The 17,441-nt window shown below is 36.7% G+C and overlaps 2 protein-coding genes across 3 annotated transcripts; one reads left to right on the plus strand and one right to left on the minus strand.

The window, feature by feature from the left end:
- Positions 1-1,281: 1,281 nt before the first annotated feature.
- Positions 1,282-3,460, plus strand: LOC112510056 (probable aquaporin TIP3-2). Its single transcript, XM_025115327.1, has 3 exons — positions 1,282-1,532; positions 1,640-1,890; positions 2,850-3,460. Exons 1-3 carry the CDS (start codon positions 1,400-1,402, stop codon positions 3,237-3,239), a joined length of 774 nt encoding a protein of 257 aa, XP_024971095.1. The 5' UTR covers positions 1,282-1,399; the 3' UTR covers positions 3,240-3,460.
- A 1,714-nt stretch (positions 3,461-5,174) lies between these two features.
- Positions 5,175-16,647, minus strand: LOC112509621 (suppressor of mec-8 and unc-52 protein homolog 1). Of its 2 annotated transcripts, XM_025114674.1 has the most exons (16): positions 16,465-16,647; positions 13,788-13,998; positions 12,471-12,623; positions 12,297-12,345; positions 11,658-11,741; positions 10,636-10,739; positions 9,396-9,482; positions 9,263-9,316; positions 8,300-8,395; positions 8,055-8,182; positions 7,286-7,412; positions 7,133-7,192; positions 6,500-6,607; positions 5,954-6,054; positions 5,581-5,632; positions 5,175-5,481 (listed from the first exon to the last, which is right to left on the minus strand). In XM_025114674.1, the coding sequence occupies exons 1-16, from the start codon at positions 16,491-16,493 to the stop codon at positions 5,383-5,385; spliced, it is 1,542 nt and encodes a 513-aa protein (XP_024970442.1). In that variant the 5' UTR covers positions 16,494-16,647; the 3' UTR covers positions 5,175-5,382. The 2 variants fall into 2 exon arrangements, with proteins under 2 accessions (XP_024970442.1, XP_024970443.1); XM_025114675.1 differs by lacking the exon at positions 13,788-13,998 and having other exon boundaries at positions 16,465-16,646.
- Positions 16,648-17,441: the final 794 nt, after the last annotated feature.

The raw sequence follows: 17,441 nt of genomic DNA on the forward strand, positions 1-17,441 counted from the left end.
TCAAAATCACATAATATCATATTATAACATCGACTGAGATAAAAAATAAAATAAAATATTAAAATCAAGATGTATCTCGCAACATTGCACGAGTACCCTTCTAGTAAATATTAATACTTTCAAAAAAACTGTTAATGCATAGGTAAACGAAAGTTATTAATACCCTAAAACAAGGTCATATTTACTATATTAGACCCATTAAATAAAACAACATATTAGACTCGACCCAAAATCTTGAAAACTAGAAACTCCCCAACCCCATATATGACTCAAAAGCTATTGAAAACCAAAGGGTTTTTAATTTAATATATTAAACCCGTTAAACAAATTAAGTTAGATCTGATTCAAACCCGACCCAAACCAAGGGGCAAAATCCAAATGGTCTAAAATTCAAATTCAAACCCAAACTGGAAATAAGGTATTTATGTAAAACCCCAGTGTCCCGAAATTCAAAAAAAATCCTAAAACGGACTTTTCGGGGAAACTTTAGGTTTGATTTTTGGCCACCTGATCCGTCTGAAAAAGGGGTAAAATATATACACATATTATTTTAAATACTATATAAAATATACTTATTTTATCGAATTATGTTTTGAAAATTCTAAAAATCCTAGTCTGTCGTGCTCTTTTCAAATTTCTAAGCATACTATCGATTTATCAATGTTCTAAATCGATTGAATCCATCCTCAAAATAGATTGTCTACTCTAAATCAATCGAATTCTTGCTCAAAATCGATTGAATATATATCTTCTACACCAAATCTAAACCCGAGCCAGAAACAATCCGAAATCTGAAACTCAAAAAGGACTTGATTTATATATCCGAAATCCAATCGAATTTTTGATTTTCCCACTTCTACCCAAACCCAATGGCCTACAAAATCTTGAAAAGTAAAACCTCCAAAACCCCATTTGACCTAAAAAAGCTAGAGTACATTAAATCAAGAAATCTTGAAGAACTCCAAAACCCCATATGAACCCAAAAGCTAGGCTACAATGATAAATCAAGAAATCTTGAAAACTAGAGACTCCAAGACCCATATGATATGACCCAAAAAGCTGTTCAAGAAATCTTGAAAACCAGAAACTCCCAAAACCCACAAGATTAAATCAAGTTTCTAAGTTATCCTTTCCATCTCTTATTCCCTACTATTATATCCATAACTCAAACTTCTTGCCAACACACACACTTACGTGTCGATTTCTCTGCAATTCTTCACCCAAGTGTCATTAATGGCGTTTACCCCATCACCTCCATTTTATAACCACCCGCCTTCTTCATTCCCACTTCATCTTCTCCAATCTCCAAATCAAAACCTTGACTCATTGATTTCATAAATCATCCGTCATTCATTGAATTCTTAGTTTGCAGATTCGGTAACGAACGAAACACGAAGTTATGCCGCCGCGTAGATACGCCATCGGGAGGGCCGATGAAGCCACCCACCCGGATTCCGCACGCGCCACCTTGTCGGAGTTCCTTTCCACCTTCGTTTTCGTCTTCGCCGCCGAAGGCTCCGTGCTTGCTCTTGGTATGATCTAAACTTTCCGACGATTGATCATCAACTGAACATGCGGTTCCGGTGAGTTTCGATTGTTTAATGATTTGAATTTAACGTCGGATTTTTGTTGCATCCAGATAAAGCGTACGGTGGCGATGTGCTGGGAGCCGCCGGGAATTTGCTGGTGGCGGTGGCTACGGCGCTGGCATTGTTCGCCGCCGTGGCGTCTAGTTTAAACGTCTCCGGTGGACATGTAAACCCGGCGGTTACTTTTGGGACTCTTGTTGCCGGAAGGGTTTCGTTGGTTCGAGCGTTGTATTACTGGGTGGCTCAGCTTCTCGGCGCCATCGTTGCTTCCTTATTACTCCGGCCATCCACCGTCGGCATGGTACAATAAGTAGTTAGATACTTCCGTCATCAACCGTCGATTTCTTTTCGTTATCGTTACGTCCGTATATGGACTTCAGTTTATAAGACCGAACAAAGAAACCTTTTTATTTGAAAGTGTTACAGTTGGTTTACGTGACGTTTTTTAGGCGTTTTAACAAGTTTACAGGGCGTTTTTACAAGTTTACAAGGCGTTTTTACAAGTTTACAGGGCGTTTTTAGTCGTTTTAACAAGTTTACAGGACGTTTTTAGGCGTTTTAACAAGTTTACAGGGTGTTTTTAGGCGTTTTAACAAGTTTACAGGGTGTTTTTTGGCGTTTTTAACGAGTTTTACGATAAAATGTCTTCCATTTCATGGAAAACCCATCTTTTAAGTTTAAATGACCAAATAAAAAAAACGTCGCATTTAATTGTGTTACAATAGGTTTATAGGAGGCATTTAGTCGTTTTTACAAGTTTTTTAGGACATTTTTAAAATAAAATGTCATGTTAATACACTGTTTGAAAGAAAATGTCTTATAAAAAGACGGGTTTATAAGATACTTTTCAAAAGTATCCTATAAAATAGCTATTAAGACACTTTATTTTAAAAACGTTAAAAAACTTGTTAAAGACGTCGAAAAACGTCCTGTAAACCTATTTTAATGTTTTTATATAGGACGCTTTATAGGTTGGTCCTATACCATTTGAAAAAGTGTCTTGTAATAAGATGGGTTTATATAAGGCACTCTCTAAGTTGTCCTGTAAAATAGTTAACATGACACTTTATTTTAAAAATGTTCTAAAAAATTTGTTAAAACGTCTAAAAACTATATATAAACCTATTGTAACGCTTTTAGATAAGACGTTTTATAGTTTACTGGTCCTATAAACCTAAGTTTTACAAAGTATTTTATTAGAAGACTTAGAAACCAATTTTGTTGCAGTGATGATCTGATATTAATATCTTTCTTTCCCAGAGACCCGTCGGACTTTACGTGGCCCGAGACGTTGGAAACCTGAATGCTTTATTAATGGAGGTGATCTTAACATTCGGGTTGGTTTACACCGTTTTCGCGACGGCAATCGACCATAAAAGAGGAACTTTAGGGACGATAGCGCCACTTGCGATTGCGTTCATTGTGGGTGCTAATACGTTGGTCGGCGGACCTTTTGAGGGAGGGTGCATGAATCCGGCAAGGGCATTTGGACCGTCATTGGTGGGGTGGCGGTGGCGCAACCATTGGGTGTATTGGCTTGGACCGTTTTTAGGGGCCGCGATAGCTGGGTTGATATACGAGTTCGGGATCATACAGCCGGAGGTGCCGGTTCATACGCACCACCAGCCGCTGGCCCCGGAAGATTACTAGATATGGTTCGAGCCATGATGTTGGTTTTGGATAATAATGGGGGTGGGGTTTTGTCTAGTGTGTGTAATTTGTGGTGTTTTTTCAGACATGGTGATGTGTTTTTTTTTCGTGTATTTTAATGTTTCGTAAGTTTTGGATATATATATATAGATCTCACCTTCCAGAAAATAGCAGCATTCAGATGAGAAAATTGGAATAATAGATGGTTTTGGTTATAAGGTGCTTAATGAGCTATTAGCTTAATAGCTTAATCGGTTTAGTTATATTAATACGTTATATTTGTTGGGTCATTGATCAGCATCTTTTTAAATCGAAACGTAGCGTTGACTTCTCTATCATTAATTGTTTTTGGCATAGTGGTAAGCGTTTGTATCCTAATTTGTGGTATCATAGCAGAGCAGGTCACGGGTTCGAATCTCATGTGGTGTATAATAATGTCAAAGACATGTTGTGTAGCCATTAGCGAAGATCTTGTTAATGCAGGGAGATGCTAGGGGGATTGTTGGGTCATTTCATAAATTGAAACGTGACGCTGACTATTACGTTATAAGAAAATAAGTTGTGTCTGCTTTATCAGTAATTGTTTTTAATGGAGTGGTAAGCGTTTGGATCCTAACATGTGATAGCAACATTAAAACGAGAAAATCGGGGAGAAAACTTAGGGGATGTTTGGATCATGGGAATTGCAAGGAATTGGAATGTCCGGTCCTTTTACCAAATTCCAAATAGAGTGTTTGGTTTATGGAATAAGACTATCGAATCCTTTCAATTCCAGTTGATTCTTTCATGCACAGATTTTACAATTCTATGGCAATATGTTAGGATTTCAATTCCTTTCCTACAGATTCCTTCCCTAATCCAAATTCATTCAACGCGTCTACCATCTCATCTACTGGATTTCTGGTTCGATCTCCCGGTATGTTCTCCCTCTCTCATAAACAAAATATAAGTGAACAATTTCAAATTTTATCTGATGTTAATAATGTAATTTGGTTTAATGGTAATTTTAATTTTAAAAAAAATGACAAAAAAATCATAAAAGATCATTTGTTGATATTTAATTTCGATTCCAAAGTTGAATTCTGTGAACCAAACAAAAAAATTCCAATTCCGTTAAGAACTCCATTCCAATTCCATGTAACCAAACGCAATCACAAGGCATGGTCAAATTCCATCAGATTCCATTTCATTCCCTCAAAATCAAATTCATTTGATGAATTCCAATTCCATCGAATTTCATTCTACGAACCAAACGCCCCCTTGAAATAGGATAATAAATGGTTTTTAAACAATGATATTTTACTGTTTTAAGTATATTTTAAGTTATTAAATACTGTGTTATGAACTTTTTTAATTCATATTATTTATGTTATTTTATTTAATTTTTATTGTCATTTTAAATATTTATTCTAAAAAATTATAAAGTCGTGAAAAACATCACCGTATCAATTTGTTTTGTCATCGTATATATTTTGAAACTACAATAAGAACGTATCCATCGGTAGAATTGGTTTGCAAGACTTTTCTTCCACCTCAAACCCAGTTCGAATCTCTTTAGTGTCATTTTCTTAGTTTTCAGCTTTTAATTTCAGATTTATTGTTTCTAGGAAAAAAAATTGCAATAGAACACTTGAACATATGACGTCACATATGAAAAATAAACCGAACTAACCAACAACGATTGTGAAAAATATCCATACGCTTGTTTCTTATAATCATATGGAAAACTCTTGCACAATTCTTACGCCCGCCTGAGAATGGAGCATGATGGTACACATGATGAGAATGAAATGAGGTCGAAGTGACCGATAAAATCGTGCAAAAGCTAAATGAGAAGGGGATCGAATTCACACGGAATATCCCACACAGAGGTAAGGTCAGGGGTAGGATGTAAGCAGACCTTGCATCCATTTGAAGGAGTAAAGAGACCGTTTCTATACATGGTAATACCGTCATTTATATGAAAACCGACATTGTAATATCAATTCATGAGTCGAGTACGTAACTTGAGATTGAAAGAAAGCAAAATCTAAGTTCATTAAACCAATGTTACCGGGATCACAGTAATGGCTACGGAAACAAGGCTCATGCAGCTGTGGGCACGGAATGAGAAAAACCGAAAAGGGAAGTTGAAAAAGACGATTCAAGGCTTCCATAGTTTCATGGTGCAGTCTTCACCGTACGTGGCTACAAGATTCCGGTGGGGATGGTGACAAATGCCAATAACATCCTTCTCATGCACCTGCGAATAAGAACGGTAGCAGAAAGATACTTGAAAAAAGCACAACCAAAAGGCATATTCATTAATGAATATCATTTGTAAGAAAAGCGAAGAATGTACCTTCATCAAGTGCTCTAGTTTGCCAGATTGATGGCTGAAGCAGTACAGGTTCCTGCAGATTGTTTCAAAACGTAATTACTAGCAATAACCCGATTTAAGAAAGAAAATGGTGTTAAGATGTTAGAATCAACGTGTGGCGCAAAAAGGTGGTAACACAATCTAGTGAATATAGAAACAGGTTCAAATGAGAACCGTGAATATTCTTAGAACCTGGGAACCAACTATTTATGTTCTATTCATGATGAATGCCATCATATATATTCACGAAGAAAGTTATTCATGATGAAAAATGCATAGTTATTTGGGGTTATTCATTATGAATAATACATGGAATAGTAGATTTAGAGGACAACTTTTAAAGTTTCTGCCATACCTGTCTTCCCCAACACAATATATCCATTCCCCTTTAGGTGATATGCAAGCTGCAACAAAATCTCCACCCTCCCTTTTACCAGAGGAGAAACTTTTCACAACCTGCAAAATGCAACGCTCAATCATTTTTCAATTTAACGGAATCGTATCAAGGACATGATGTTGCAAACCAAGTAGCGGTTTCCAAACATCCTTAAGGGTTGTTTGGTTAGTTTACCATTAATTCCTGTATGGATAAAATTGTCGGTGTGGATTAATCTGTCTGTATAGATTGGAATGGGGGGTTGTTATAGAGGGAAGGAGCGTGTTCCTTAATTGGGAGGGGCATGTTTGGAAAAATAAAGCTCTCACCTAGAAGCTTACTAAATAAGCCACTTTCTATATCACTAAGCCATACCAAATAGTAATGTATAGCTCATTGAATAAGCTCGAGTCCCGTTAAGCTCATTAAGCTGCTAACAGTCAAGCCCTTGGTAAAATTGTGAAACAGTATATCGTTTTCATTGAATGCATCTACATACAACATTATGAGAAACGGAGAACCAACCTGCCCTTGAAGAGTCATGAGGTAAATTGACGATGTCTTGTTGCAAACTATTACATGGTCAGGATTTTTGGGAGAAAGATGAACGGAATTTACAGATGCATCACCTCCCTGTAGGTCAGAAAGAGATAACTAGTAAGTCAAAACCGAAAGATGATGCAAAATGGCACAAACGTAGAGGGAAGAAGAGGATGAATTAAATATTCCCTCTGTAACATCCCCGACCAACTGTACCAGATATTGTCCGCTTTATCCACACCTATACTCACGGTTTTCAAACGTGTCTGATAGAGGAGGTATCCAGTTCTTTATAAGGCAACCTTTGTTTCCCTTCCCAACCGATGTGGGATCCCACACCCTCCATCACAAAAATAAAGTTCCACATTCCTATTTTAGTTTGTCCCAAAATAAGTGTCCATTTTCAAACGTAACGCCTACTTTCTAATTCTACCCTTCATTATGAGATGGGAAAATTCATTACTCCATCTATTATTAAGGGTAAAATCGTCATTTAGTAATAAGAAGTGTAATAACTACACATTTCTAGAACTTTGTGCCTATTTCATCGTGGACGGAGGGAAGTAAAAAAGAGCATCAAACTTCAATCTAATATAGTGATGCATATGGTAGCAATACCCGCAATGGAGGTGGTGGCTTGAACGTTTGTAGACAATCCGTAGACTTCAGATCCCACACCTGTATAAAAACAAAAGCTTGCTGATTATGCACCTAGATAAGCAAAAGAATAATCACTTGCAGACAGAGATCCAACAAAAAGAAGTGTCTGACCTTTACTGTACAATCGCTTGATGCAGTAATGACACGAAGTCCATCACTTGTGAATATGGCATCATTCACATATGAAGAATGACCACGAAATTCCTTTAGCAACTTCCCGTTCTTTATCCCATGAATTCTGGTACAAATTTAGCAAGTGTAACATCAACTTGTTACATGTGAGTTATAGCTAAGTTTCTTATTTGAGTTATTTAAGAGAATAACCTTCTTATATATATAGGGTCAGGTTCAGGGTAAACCGCAAAAAAATGAAAAACTAAGGAAAACCCTGGTAAACATTTTCATCTGGAGGATATGCATATGTGCATACAAGTAATTTGTAAGCAAGTTGTCCGGTACGCACATGTGCATAACATGCATCCATGCATAAAAACCAAAAAAACAGCTTCAATTACTTGTATGCACATGTGCATATCGTCCAGATGAACGGTTACAGGGTGTTCCTCAGTTTTTCATATTTTAAGGGTTTTCCTCTGAACGACTCTCTCTCTCTCTCTCTCTCTCTATATATATATATATATATATATATATTAAATGCATGACCTTCTAACAGATTTAAGAACGTCTTTGTCCAACATAAGAATCCCTCAAAATCAGAAGGTAATTCTCCTAAATAACCCTTTTTTATTTGTGCATTATACTTTATTCTTTCAGCAAGTATATATGGAGAAGTGTGTGTTTATAGGTGTTTTGTGCATGAAATTATATATATAATTTCAATGAACTGATTTTACTACGAAGCGATAAGTTCTCAACAGACCTTGCAGTTCCATCAAATGATGTGCTCAACAATTGACTTCCATCACGGGAGAATGCAACGCTAGTGACACCCTGAGAATGCGCGTTTTCAAGACGCCGCAAGCATTGGCCATTCCGTATACGCCAAACCTAGAATTATTATTATCAAAACGATATCAGCAAGTATTGTTACCGCATGCTATTCATTCCACAAGCTGTTTTATATGACGATTTTCTTATGTATAAACAACAATCAGGTATGCTTACTTTAATCTTTCCATCTTGGGATCCAGAAGCAAGCATCTCGGAATCTCTACTAAAATCGATACACAAAACAGCATCATCATGCATCATAAAAGATTCCTGCATACATAAAAATACAATATCTCAGACTGCATCTCAAAGGCATACATGAAGTTGCATTGATAACATATTCACCGAGAAGAAGAACTTCCTTCAAAAAATTATGTTCTAGAGAATGGATGCTGATTCTGAAATGTAACGCTTACATAATTACATTGAAGAAAACGGAGAGATCTTGTGTTAAAAAAATTAAGAAGTAAATAATCAAAGAAACTAAGATCCCGTTTGGTTTGATGGAATGTTTTTTGAGGGATTTGGATTTCATGGAAGGATTTGGAATCTTTGGTGTGTTGGCTTTGTAGGATTTGGAATGGAATTGAATTCCATTCTTTATAAATAATTTATAAAAATAAATTATGAAAAAATATAAAAATAATTAAATTACCTTCTTATTAATTGATTGTTACAAAAAAGAATGCTTGTAACATATTTTAAAACATTATCACAAACAAATTGTATGAAATCCAGTGAAATACCAACTACCTCCTTGTGGTTTCAAAATCCAATGTTTGTGGGGTTTCATTAAAAATTCCGGGATTTCAAGTCCGGACTTTCCTTTAAACCAAGCCGGATTAGAACAGAATCCAATTCCAAATCCCACCAAATCCCGCAAGCCAAATGGACCTTAAATTATTCTGCACGTTGCATTTAGAAAAATAAATGCATAAATAATCGTAAAGCTTTTCACTTGAACGGCCATTACCCTCATTTATACACCAACTCACCTGAAGTCCAATAAATTGATTTTTGAAATACATTAAAATAAAATGAGAAACATCAACCATCAGGGGGAAAAATACCGAAATCAGTTCCTTATGATGAATTAATTGATAGATAACTAAAATATAAAAACGAACTTGAACTCACTTCTGCTTGGTATTGAAGATCCTTCTTAAGCTTCCCACTTATGTGATCCCAAACCTGATATTGACAGTAATGGAGCAAATTCAAAATCATCGATAGGGTTAATTAGGGTATAGATAAATTTAAATATATGAACCTCAATAAATCCGTCAACGGAGCAAGAAACAAGGAATTGTCCGTCCGGTGAGAACCGAGCACTTTCAGGATGACTTTTCTTTCCAAACTGCAACAAAGGTACCAAATACCGTCAGAAGAAATGCTTGAATTCAAAATTCAGCTATGGAAAAACGTTCATTATCTTGATATAAACTAAAATCACAGAACGTAAGAATGTCGCCCAAAATTGTGTCATCAATAATTGCCAAAGGGCAGTTTATAATGTTCTATATATAGTGGGAGGTTCAAATAAGAAGGCTAAATATCGTGAGAAGGTAAGAAGGGAAGGTTAATATGAGGTTCATATGTGAATCATTGAAAACTTCCATTTGATGCATATGTGAATCCATATGAATAATCTGTAATGGTGGTACTTCACATATGCATCTTCAAATAGATTTTTTCAATGAATTCACATATGAACCTTCCCTAAACTTTCCCTTACCTTCTCACAATATTTATCCTTCTTATTTGAACCAGCCCCTATATATAGGGTCAAGTTCAGAAGTTCGGAGAGAGCCACAAAAACAAGGAAAATATAAGGAACACCCTAATAACCATTCATCTGTACTGTATGCACATGTGCATATAAAGTAATTGAAAATATTTTATGGTTTCTATGCACATGTGCATAACAGACAAATTACTTTTATGCACATGTGCATACCATACAAAAAGAATGGTTATTAGGGTGTTTATCAGTTTTCCATTTTTTTTGTGGTTTTACCCTGAACCTGACCCTATGTGTGTGTCAGAACTTCCTCAAAACATAGTGGTAAAAATCACACAAGCATGCTTATCCAGGAACTAACATGCCTCTCTGTCCCAAAACAAATGAATTTTTTGGCCTAAATGTTTAAATTAGAAAACTTTTGTATCTCTTTTAGGTGTGAATACCACAAATCACTCTTACTAAATGCTACCGTAACGACATAAATTCAGTTGATCTTGAATATATTCTATAAAAGTGAATATTTGTATAAATTTCAAAGAAAATGAGTATTCTATGTTAAATTATAAAATAACCTCATGAAAATGCTAATTTGGTTAGCAGCATTGATATTTATGAGAAGAAATGCATGGTGAAGAATAAAGCAAAAAACTGTATTTGGGTTTATAATAAAAGCAGAAAATTGAATATATTGTTGCTTAAAAGATTCAAATAGAAAGGCTAAAGACGGAATCAACATTTTCACAAGAAAAAAAAATCTAGAAATCACCTTAATAGTGTGACCAAGAGTTGTTGGGTACTTATCATCTACATCTTGCTTCATTGCAGCGGTTCCTCGAAACAGATCAAACTGTGTTCCAGGTGGAAGTAACCCTGAAAGATTCAAGTAAGGGCTTGTTTGTTAACAGCTAAAAGAGCTTAATGGGACTCACAGCTTATGCGGTCAGCTGTACATGATCATTCGGTAGTAATTTAATGATATAGAAAGTGGCTTATTCAGTAAGCTTCTAGGAGGGAGTTTTTTGCAGAAAGCCAAGTTTTTTCTAAGCTTGTCCCTCCCAATTAAAAAAACATGCTTCTTCCATCTATGAAAAAACTCTCTCAAACTAAATCTTTCCAATCTATACAGACAGATTAATCCACACATACAACTTTATCCATACAGGACTTAATGGAAAACCACCAAACAGCCCCTAAAGTAATCTCCACGCCAGTAGTATTATCAAGTAGACTTTACGTTAGCAAAGAAATTAACATCTAGAACAATCTAGAATAATCATTCTCTCTGTGCATTAGATTTCAAATAATAGAACAAAAGGAACTGTTGCTTATGTTAGTAGTGTTGTATCTAGAGATGCATAAAAAAGCCCAAGCCTGAAGCCCGGCCCAGGTCTGAGCTCAGCCTGAAAAAGCCTGGGCCTAGTGAGCCTGAAGCCCGGTCTGGGCCAGGCCTCAAAGCCTAAAGGCACGGGCTTAAGCCCAACCTGAAAAAGCCTGGAAAAGTCCGATTAAGCCCAAAAAACCCCGGCCTGAAAAAGCCCGGCTGACCTTTTTTCATTCCCAAAGCCCGGCCTGGCCAGGGCCTTTTTGGGCTCACTGAAAACAGGCTTGTGCATCTCCAGTTGAAATAAAAAATACAATTAAATACCAAACTTTTTGTTGAACGTGTCTATAAATAATGATACCATTAAATGCTGCATAGTGAAATATTAATATACGGTTCTAGTTAACATGAGGAAAGGGCAAAGAAAGTAGGTTATATTGTATTAGACATTAGATTATATATGTAACCTTGGTGTTGCTGCCATTTCAAAGCTTGACCAATTAAAGCCATTAAACGTGATGGTGGGACCACAGAGACTTCTCCGGCAATAGCTGAAAAGGATAAATAAAAAAAACGTATTAGAATCTATTCCAATATTCTACACCTCCACAGACTTGAATAGAATCAAGAACGTAACAGTGAATGAACCAATATGTTTCCACCGACAACTAGGTGCCACCATTGGAAGCAAAGTTCTAACCTCAAGTTTTAGTACCAAAATACAAGTAGGAATTCAGGGACGCACAAAAAAAATTGCCCAAGCCTGAAGCCCAGCCCAAAAACTCCTGGGCCTAGTGGTGAGCCCGAAGCCCGGTCCGGGTCAGGCCTCAAAGCCCGACCAGGCCAAAATTTTGGGGCCAGGCCCAACCTGAAAAGGCCTGAAAAATTCCAGTTAAGCCTAAAAAAGCCCAGCCTGAAGAAGGCCGATACCAGCCCTTTTTCAACCCCAAAGCTTGGGCTAAGCCTTAAAAAGTACGAACCTTCTTTTTTGCTCATTAAAAACGGGTTTGGAAGGCAGTCCTGGCCCGAAAAAGAGTGGCCCTTGTGCATCTTTAAGTAGTATCCATAAATTTTACGTTATCAGGAAAGGATGGAGATGTGCAAACCTTGAGAAATTTGTGAGCGTCGTTTCTCTTTTGTTGAGTCTTGATAAGCCTGAGTAAGAAAAAAGGTATAACATACAACATAGCATCTCATATGGGGAAAAGCATACAAATACATCTTATGACATAGCATCTCCTGGTTAACAGTAAGTTCGGATGAGAACAAATGATCCAAACCTCATGGGGATCAAAATAAGTTCGGACGAGAAGATGCTCAAGTCGCAAGTATCTTTCTGGCTGCTCCTGTTTCATGACACTCATTGCCTGAGTTTGCCTTAATATAGCACGAGCGGTATCCAGCTCTCGGAGTTCAATCATTTCGAGAACAATCTAGAACGGATTTAGAGAGACAACTGATATCAGCACATACCAAGCACAAAAGAGCAGTATTGGTACACACACACACACACACACACATATATATAGGGTCAGGTTCAGGGAAAACCCTAACAAAATGAAAAAAATGAAGAACACCCTAGTAACCATTCATCTATATAGTATGCACATGTCCATACAAGTAACTTGTGGCAATTTTTCCAGTATGCACATGTGCATAACATGCACAAGTGCATAGAACCCAGGAAACATCTTCAATTACTTGTATGCACATGTGCATGTCGTCACGGATGAACGGTTATCAAGATGTTCCTCAGTTTTTTTTTTTTTTGGGGGGGGGTTCCACTGAACCTCCCTATATATATATAATGATAGCCAACAAGAACATCATGGTGATAAACTAATGGAAAACCATTAGGATTTCGCTATACAAAATCAATTAAGACGACATTTTATGATTCAAATCTCAAATGTATGTGAGCTCGAAGATGGGGTGTCACCTAATGCAAATAAAGCACGTCATATTATTTGATGGGGGAACGTGAATATATATGATGTCATAGAATATCCTAAAAAAGCAAAGCTTACTAGGACTAGTGTACCTGAATCAACGACCAAAAGTATAAGCCTCCCATGTAAGGCTAAGAGCATGTTTGTTAGCAGCTTAATGAACTTAATGGAATTCACCGCTTATTCAATCAGCCGCACGTGAATGTTTGGTAGTGGCTTAATAATAAGCTTATCATGGGGAGCTTTATGCAAAAAGCCAGGTTTTTTCCAGAACTGCCTCTCCCAATTAAAAACACTCCTTCCATCTATGAAAAAACGTTCTCAAACAAAAACTTTCCCGACCTATACAGATAAATTAATCCACACAGACAACTTTATCCATACAGAACTTAATGAAAACCAACCAAACACCCCCTAAATCTCCAAAGATGCTTGATCTAAATGCTAGAATCCTACCAAATTGAAAACAACTAAATGCTTGCCTAGAATATCAAATTCCTAACATACAGAGCCCACTTAGCTAATGACATAAAAGACAACATCCATCATGCGGAATTCATAATGCTACAAGAATAAAAGGCAAAACACAAGTGAAGATATAGGAAATTACTAAAATAGCCTTTGCCTAGCCAAGAAGCTATTATGTACCTGCTCATATAAATCTTCAAGTTTCTTCCTTGGAAGCTTAAGTTGTGCCACTTGAGGCAATATTGCATCCCATCTACCACTGTTAATATCAGCTACAAATGTTTCAAGGCTGTCCACTGTATTCAGAGATACTTGGCACTCATTTTGCAACGTTTGGAAAGTTTGATGCAGAGAGTTCTCTTTGCAGAACTGAAGAACTATTTTTATCACACTGCAACCAAAAGTATAATAAAAACATTATAAAGGGTTTCTGGTTCACGATTAATTGAGAAAACAACAATGAACAAGGGGCATTGCATATCATTTGGCAAAAATATTATGCTTGGTAGTTACCACATTGGAGGATTCAATGGATTTCTTATAAGGTAAAAGAAAAGAACACTCAGGACAGTAACTAGAATATTGTACATCTAAGCTTGATATATATATATATAGAGAGAGAGAGAGAGAGAGTGAGGTCCAGGGGGAAAACCCCCAAAAAAATGAAAAACTGAGGAGCACCCTAATAACCGTTCATTTGTACAGCATGCACCGGTGCATACAAGTAGTTGAAGATGTTTCCTGGTTTCTATGCACATGTGCATACTGGAAAATTATATATCGGGTTAGATTCAGGGGAAAACCGCAAAAATGAAAAACTAAGGAACACCCTAGCAACCATTCATTTGTATGATATGCACATGTGCATACAAGTAATTTGCAAACAATTTGTCCGGTATGCACATGTGCATAAAAACTGAAAACAGTTCCAACTACTTGTATGCACATGTGCATACCATCCAGAAGAATGGTTACTAGGGTGTTCCTTGGTTTTTCATTTTTTTGGGTTTTCCCCTGAACCTCCATCTCTCTCTCTCTTTCTCGCTCTCTCTCTCTCTCTCTCTCTCTCTATATATATATATATATATATATATATATATATATGACAACTTGTATATCATCCCTTACTACTTCTAAGTATCTTCAATAATCTCAACTTCATGTAAACAAAGAAAAACAAGAATAAAGGCAAGTCCACCTTTAGGCATCTTATGGGAAAACATTCAGATATTTAAAAAGAGCCACAAAAAAGCATCAAGTTTAGAAAAGCTCTACTAAAAGTATGACCTCTTCATATAAGTGATGCAAAAAACAAAGAAACCATAAACCAAGGCCACGGTAAATGACGGCCGCCGCCCGCCATAACTAGTGCATAAAAATGACCAGAACACAACCTTCTTTACAGAGAGAACAGAGCGTCGACTTTCAAAAGATAATGGTAATTCACAGTCCACAAACAGAATAGAAGCTCATAAATGGTTTGACACCATGTTTAGCAATTGACAAGCACTAAATTTGATTATCAATCCACATGAACCTGGTCCTGGACAATCAGTTATCACATACTCGACATGACGAAGAATCGTGTGAGAATAGGAGTTAAGGTGAGAAGTGTAACAAGGGATTTGGACCCTTGATCACTTCTAATCCCAAACCAACCCATGAATTGTGCTTTAGAAGAGAATTGATCCAGTGTATCTCATCAGTGTTAATCTAGTGGTTCTCTTCAATTAAGATTGATCCAAGGGTGGAGATCCCTTCTTACCGTTCTCTCCGGAACCCAACACTACTCGACATATGCTACCAATCGCATCCCTTCATCTTCTGATCTCCGTGTCATCCTTCCCGAAACCATTGGGTTAGTTAATGGAATTGCTCATAACTTATATTGTTCTGTAACTTATTTCCCAAATTGTTATGTTTTTTTTCAAGAGTAGGGGGCCAATGGTCGACTGGCAACGGTTATGAAAGTCCTAAACTTTGTCAACATGGCTCATCACACATCCCGTAGCACAAACTAGTGTAATGCCGGTGCTAGAGACGCTCATTGTTGGTTGGGCCATCTCTCTATGTTCTGAAGCAGCTAAAAACAGAATAACTCGGCTATATATATCTATATACTTACCAGCAAACAGAAAACCATCAAATGCAATGGACCACCAATGACTAGTTCACAAAGTATACCAAGGCCAGAATCTGTATTTAAGGTTTACCACAAACAAAAGATTATTAATTTGGTAATAACTTAGGGCCTGTTTGTTAGCAGCTTAACGAGCTTAATAGGACTCGCATCTTATTAGGCCAGCCATACATGACTGTTTGATTGTAGCTTAACAATACAAAAAGTGACTTACTCTTCTATGGGGGAGCGTTATGCAGAAACCCAAGTTTTTTCCTAAACCTGCCCTTCTCAATTAACAAACTAGATCCTCTCACTTACGAAAAACCCTCCCAGACAAAAACATTCTCAATCTATACCAATATATTAATCCACCCAGACAGCTTTATCCATATAGTAAGGGTCTGTTTCTTAGTAGCTTAATGAGTTTAATGGGACTCAAAGCTTATTCAGTCAGCTAAAAATGACTGTTTGGTAGTGGCTTAACGATACAAAACGTGACTTATTCAGTAAGCTTCTATGGGAGAGCTTTATACAGAAAGTCTAAGTTTTTCTAAACCTGCCCTTCTCAATTAAAGAACACGCCCTTCCATTGATGAAAAAACGTCCCAAACAAAGAACCTCCCAATATCCATACCGACTAATTAATCCACCCAGAGAGCTTTATCCATACAGTAATGCCAACATACATATGACATTAAAAGAAAAATTAAACGGAAGAAACATATGTTAACTTACTCTCGTGCTTCAATTTCTAGGGCAGACATCGTTCTGGGTCGTTGCTATCGGGAGAAGGAATGGGTTTAGGGTTTACCGCGAGCGAGCCCGTTTGTCAGTTGGGTTAAAGCAACACCACGGCAATGGCGCTAGAAGGGTTCTCACCTTTCAGAAACCCAAATGGCGTCAAAGACGATATATCAGCAGAACTGTAGGATCCGGCCTCCGGGGATAATATTTATCTGAAAGGTTATTTATTACTGTTTTGCTAACAAACAATCGATTTTATAACCGGCAATAATAAGCTATCCATTTCAGTTATATTTATATTTATATTTTTATATATAGGATTAGGTTAACGTTAAACCAACTTGTTTTTTGTGAGACCATTTTTTTACATTTGAAATTTTATAGCAAAACGCTGTAAAGGTAAAAAAAAAGCCAAACTTCACAGCAAAAACACTGTGAATGTTTTCTTTACAGCGTTTCACTGTGAAATTTCAAGCGTAAAAAGACTCGCTTTATTTTTTGACTCGATAATTTAAATTTGAAAAGATTAGAAATCTAAATATAAATATACCATTATTTAAATATATCTTATATTAGTTACATAATTATTCGATTACTGTCCACTTAATGGATAAGATATCAAATGAGGTCTTTTGGACAGTCGGAATTGCGACTATAATTGATAAAACCGAGGGAGGGAAAATTATGCTGATTTGAACATGTTTGTAAGACGTAGGATACTGATGACGACATCAGTATAATTACAAGAACATGGGAGTAGTTGAGGATATGTAAGCCTTTGCTTCTTTTTTCACTATTTTAGCAATTGTCAGTACTGCCTTTTATGATTCTCTAACTGTTTTATATTATGTCGTCCCTTGTATGCCCCAACTTCGTTCATTATTCAGTGTACATGTCGCATGTTCGCACACAATCTTATGTTACTTTGCACGCTCGTCCCCTTGGTTTTTTGCAAATCAGATATTTTC

The sequence above is a fragment of the Cynara cardunculus genome (genome assembly GCF_001531365.2).
Source record: "Cynara cardunculus var. scolymus isolate 2C chromosome LG 3, CcrdV1, whole genome shotgun sequence".
Taxonomy (NCBI): domain Eukaryota; kingdom Viridiplantae; phylum Streptophyta; class Magnoliopsida; order Asterales; family Asteraceae; genus Cynara; species Cynara cardunculus.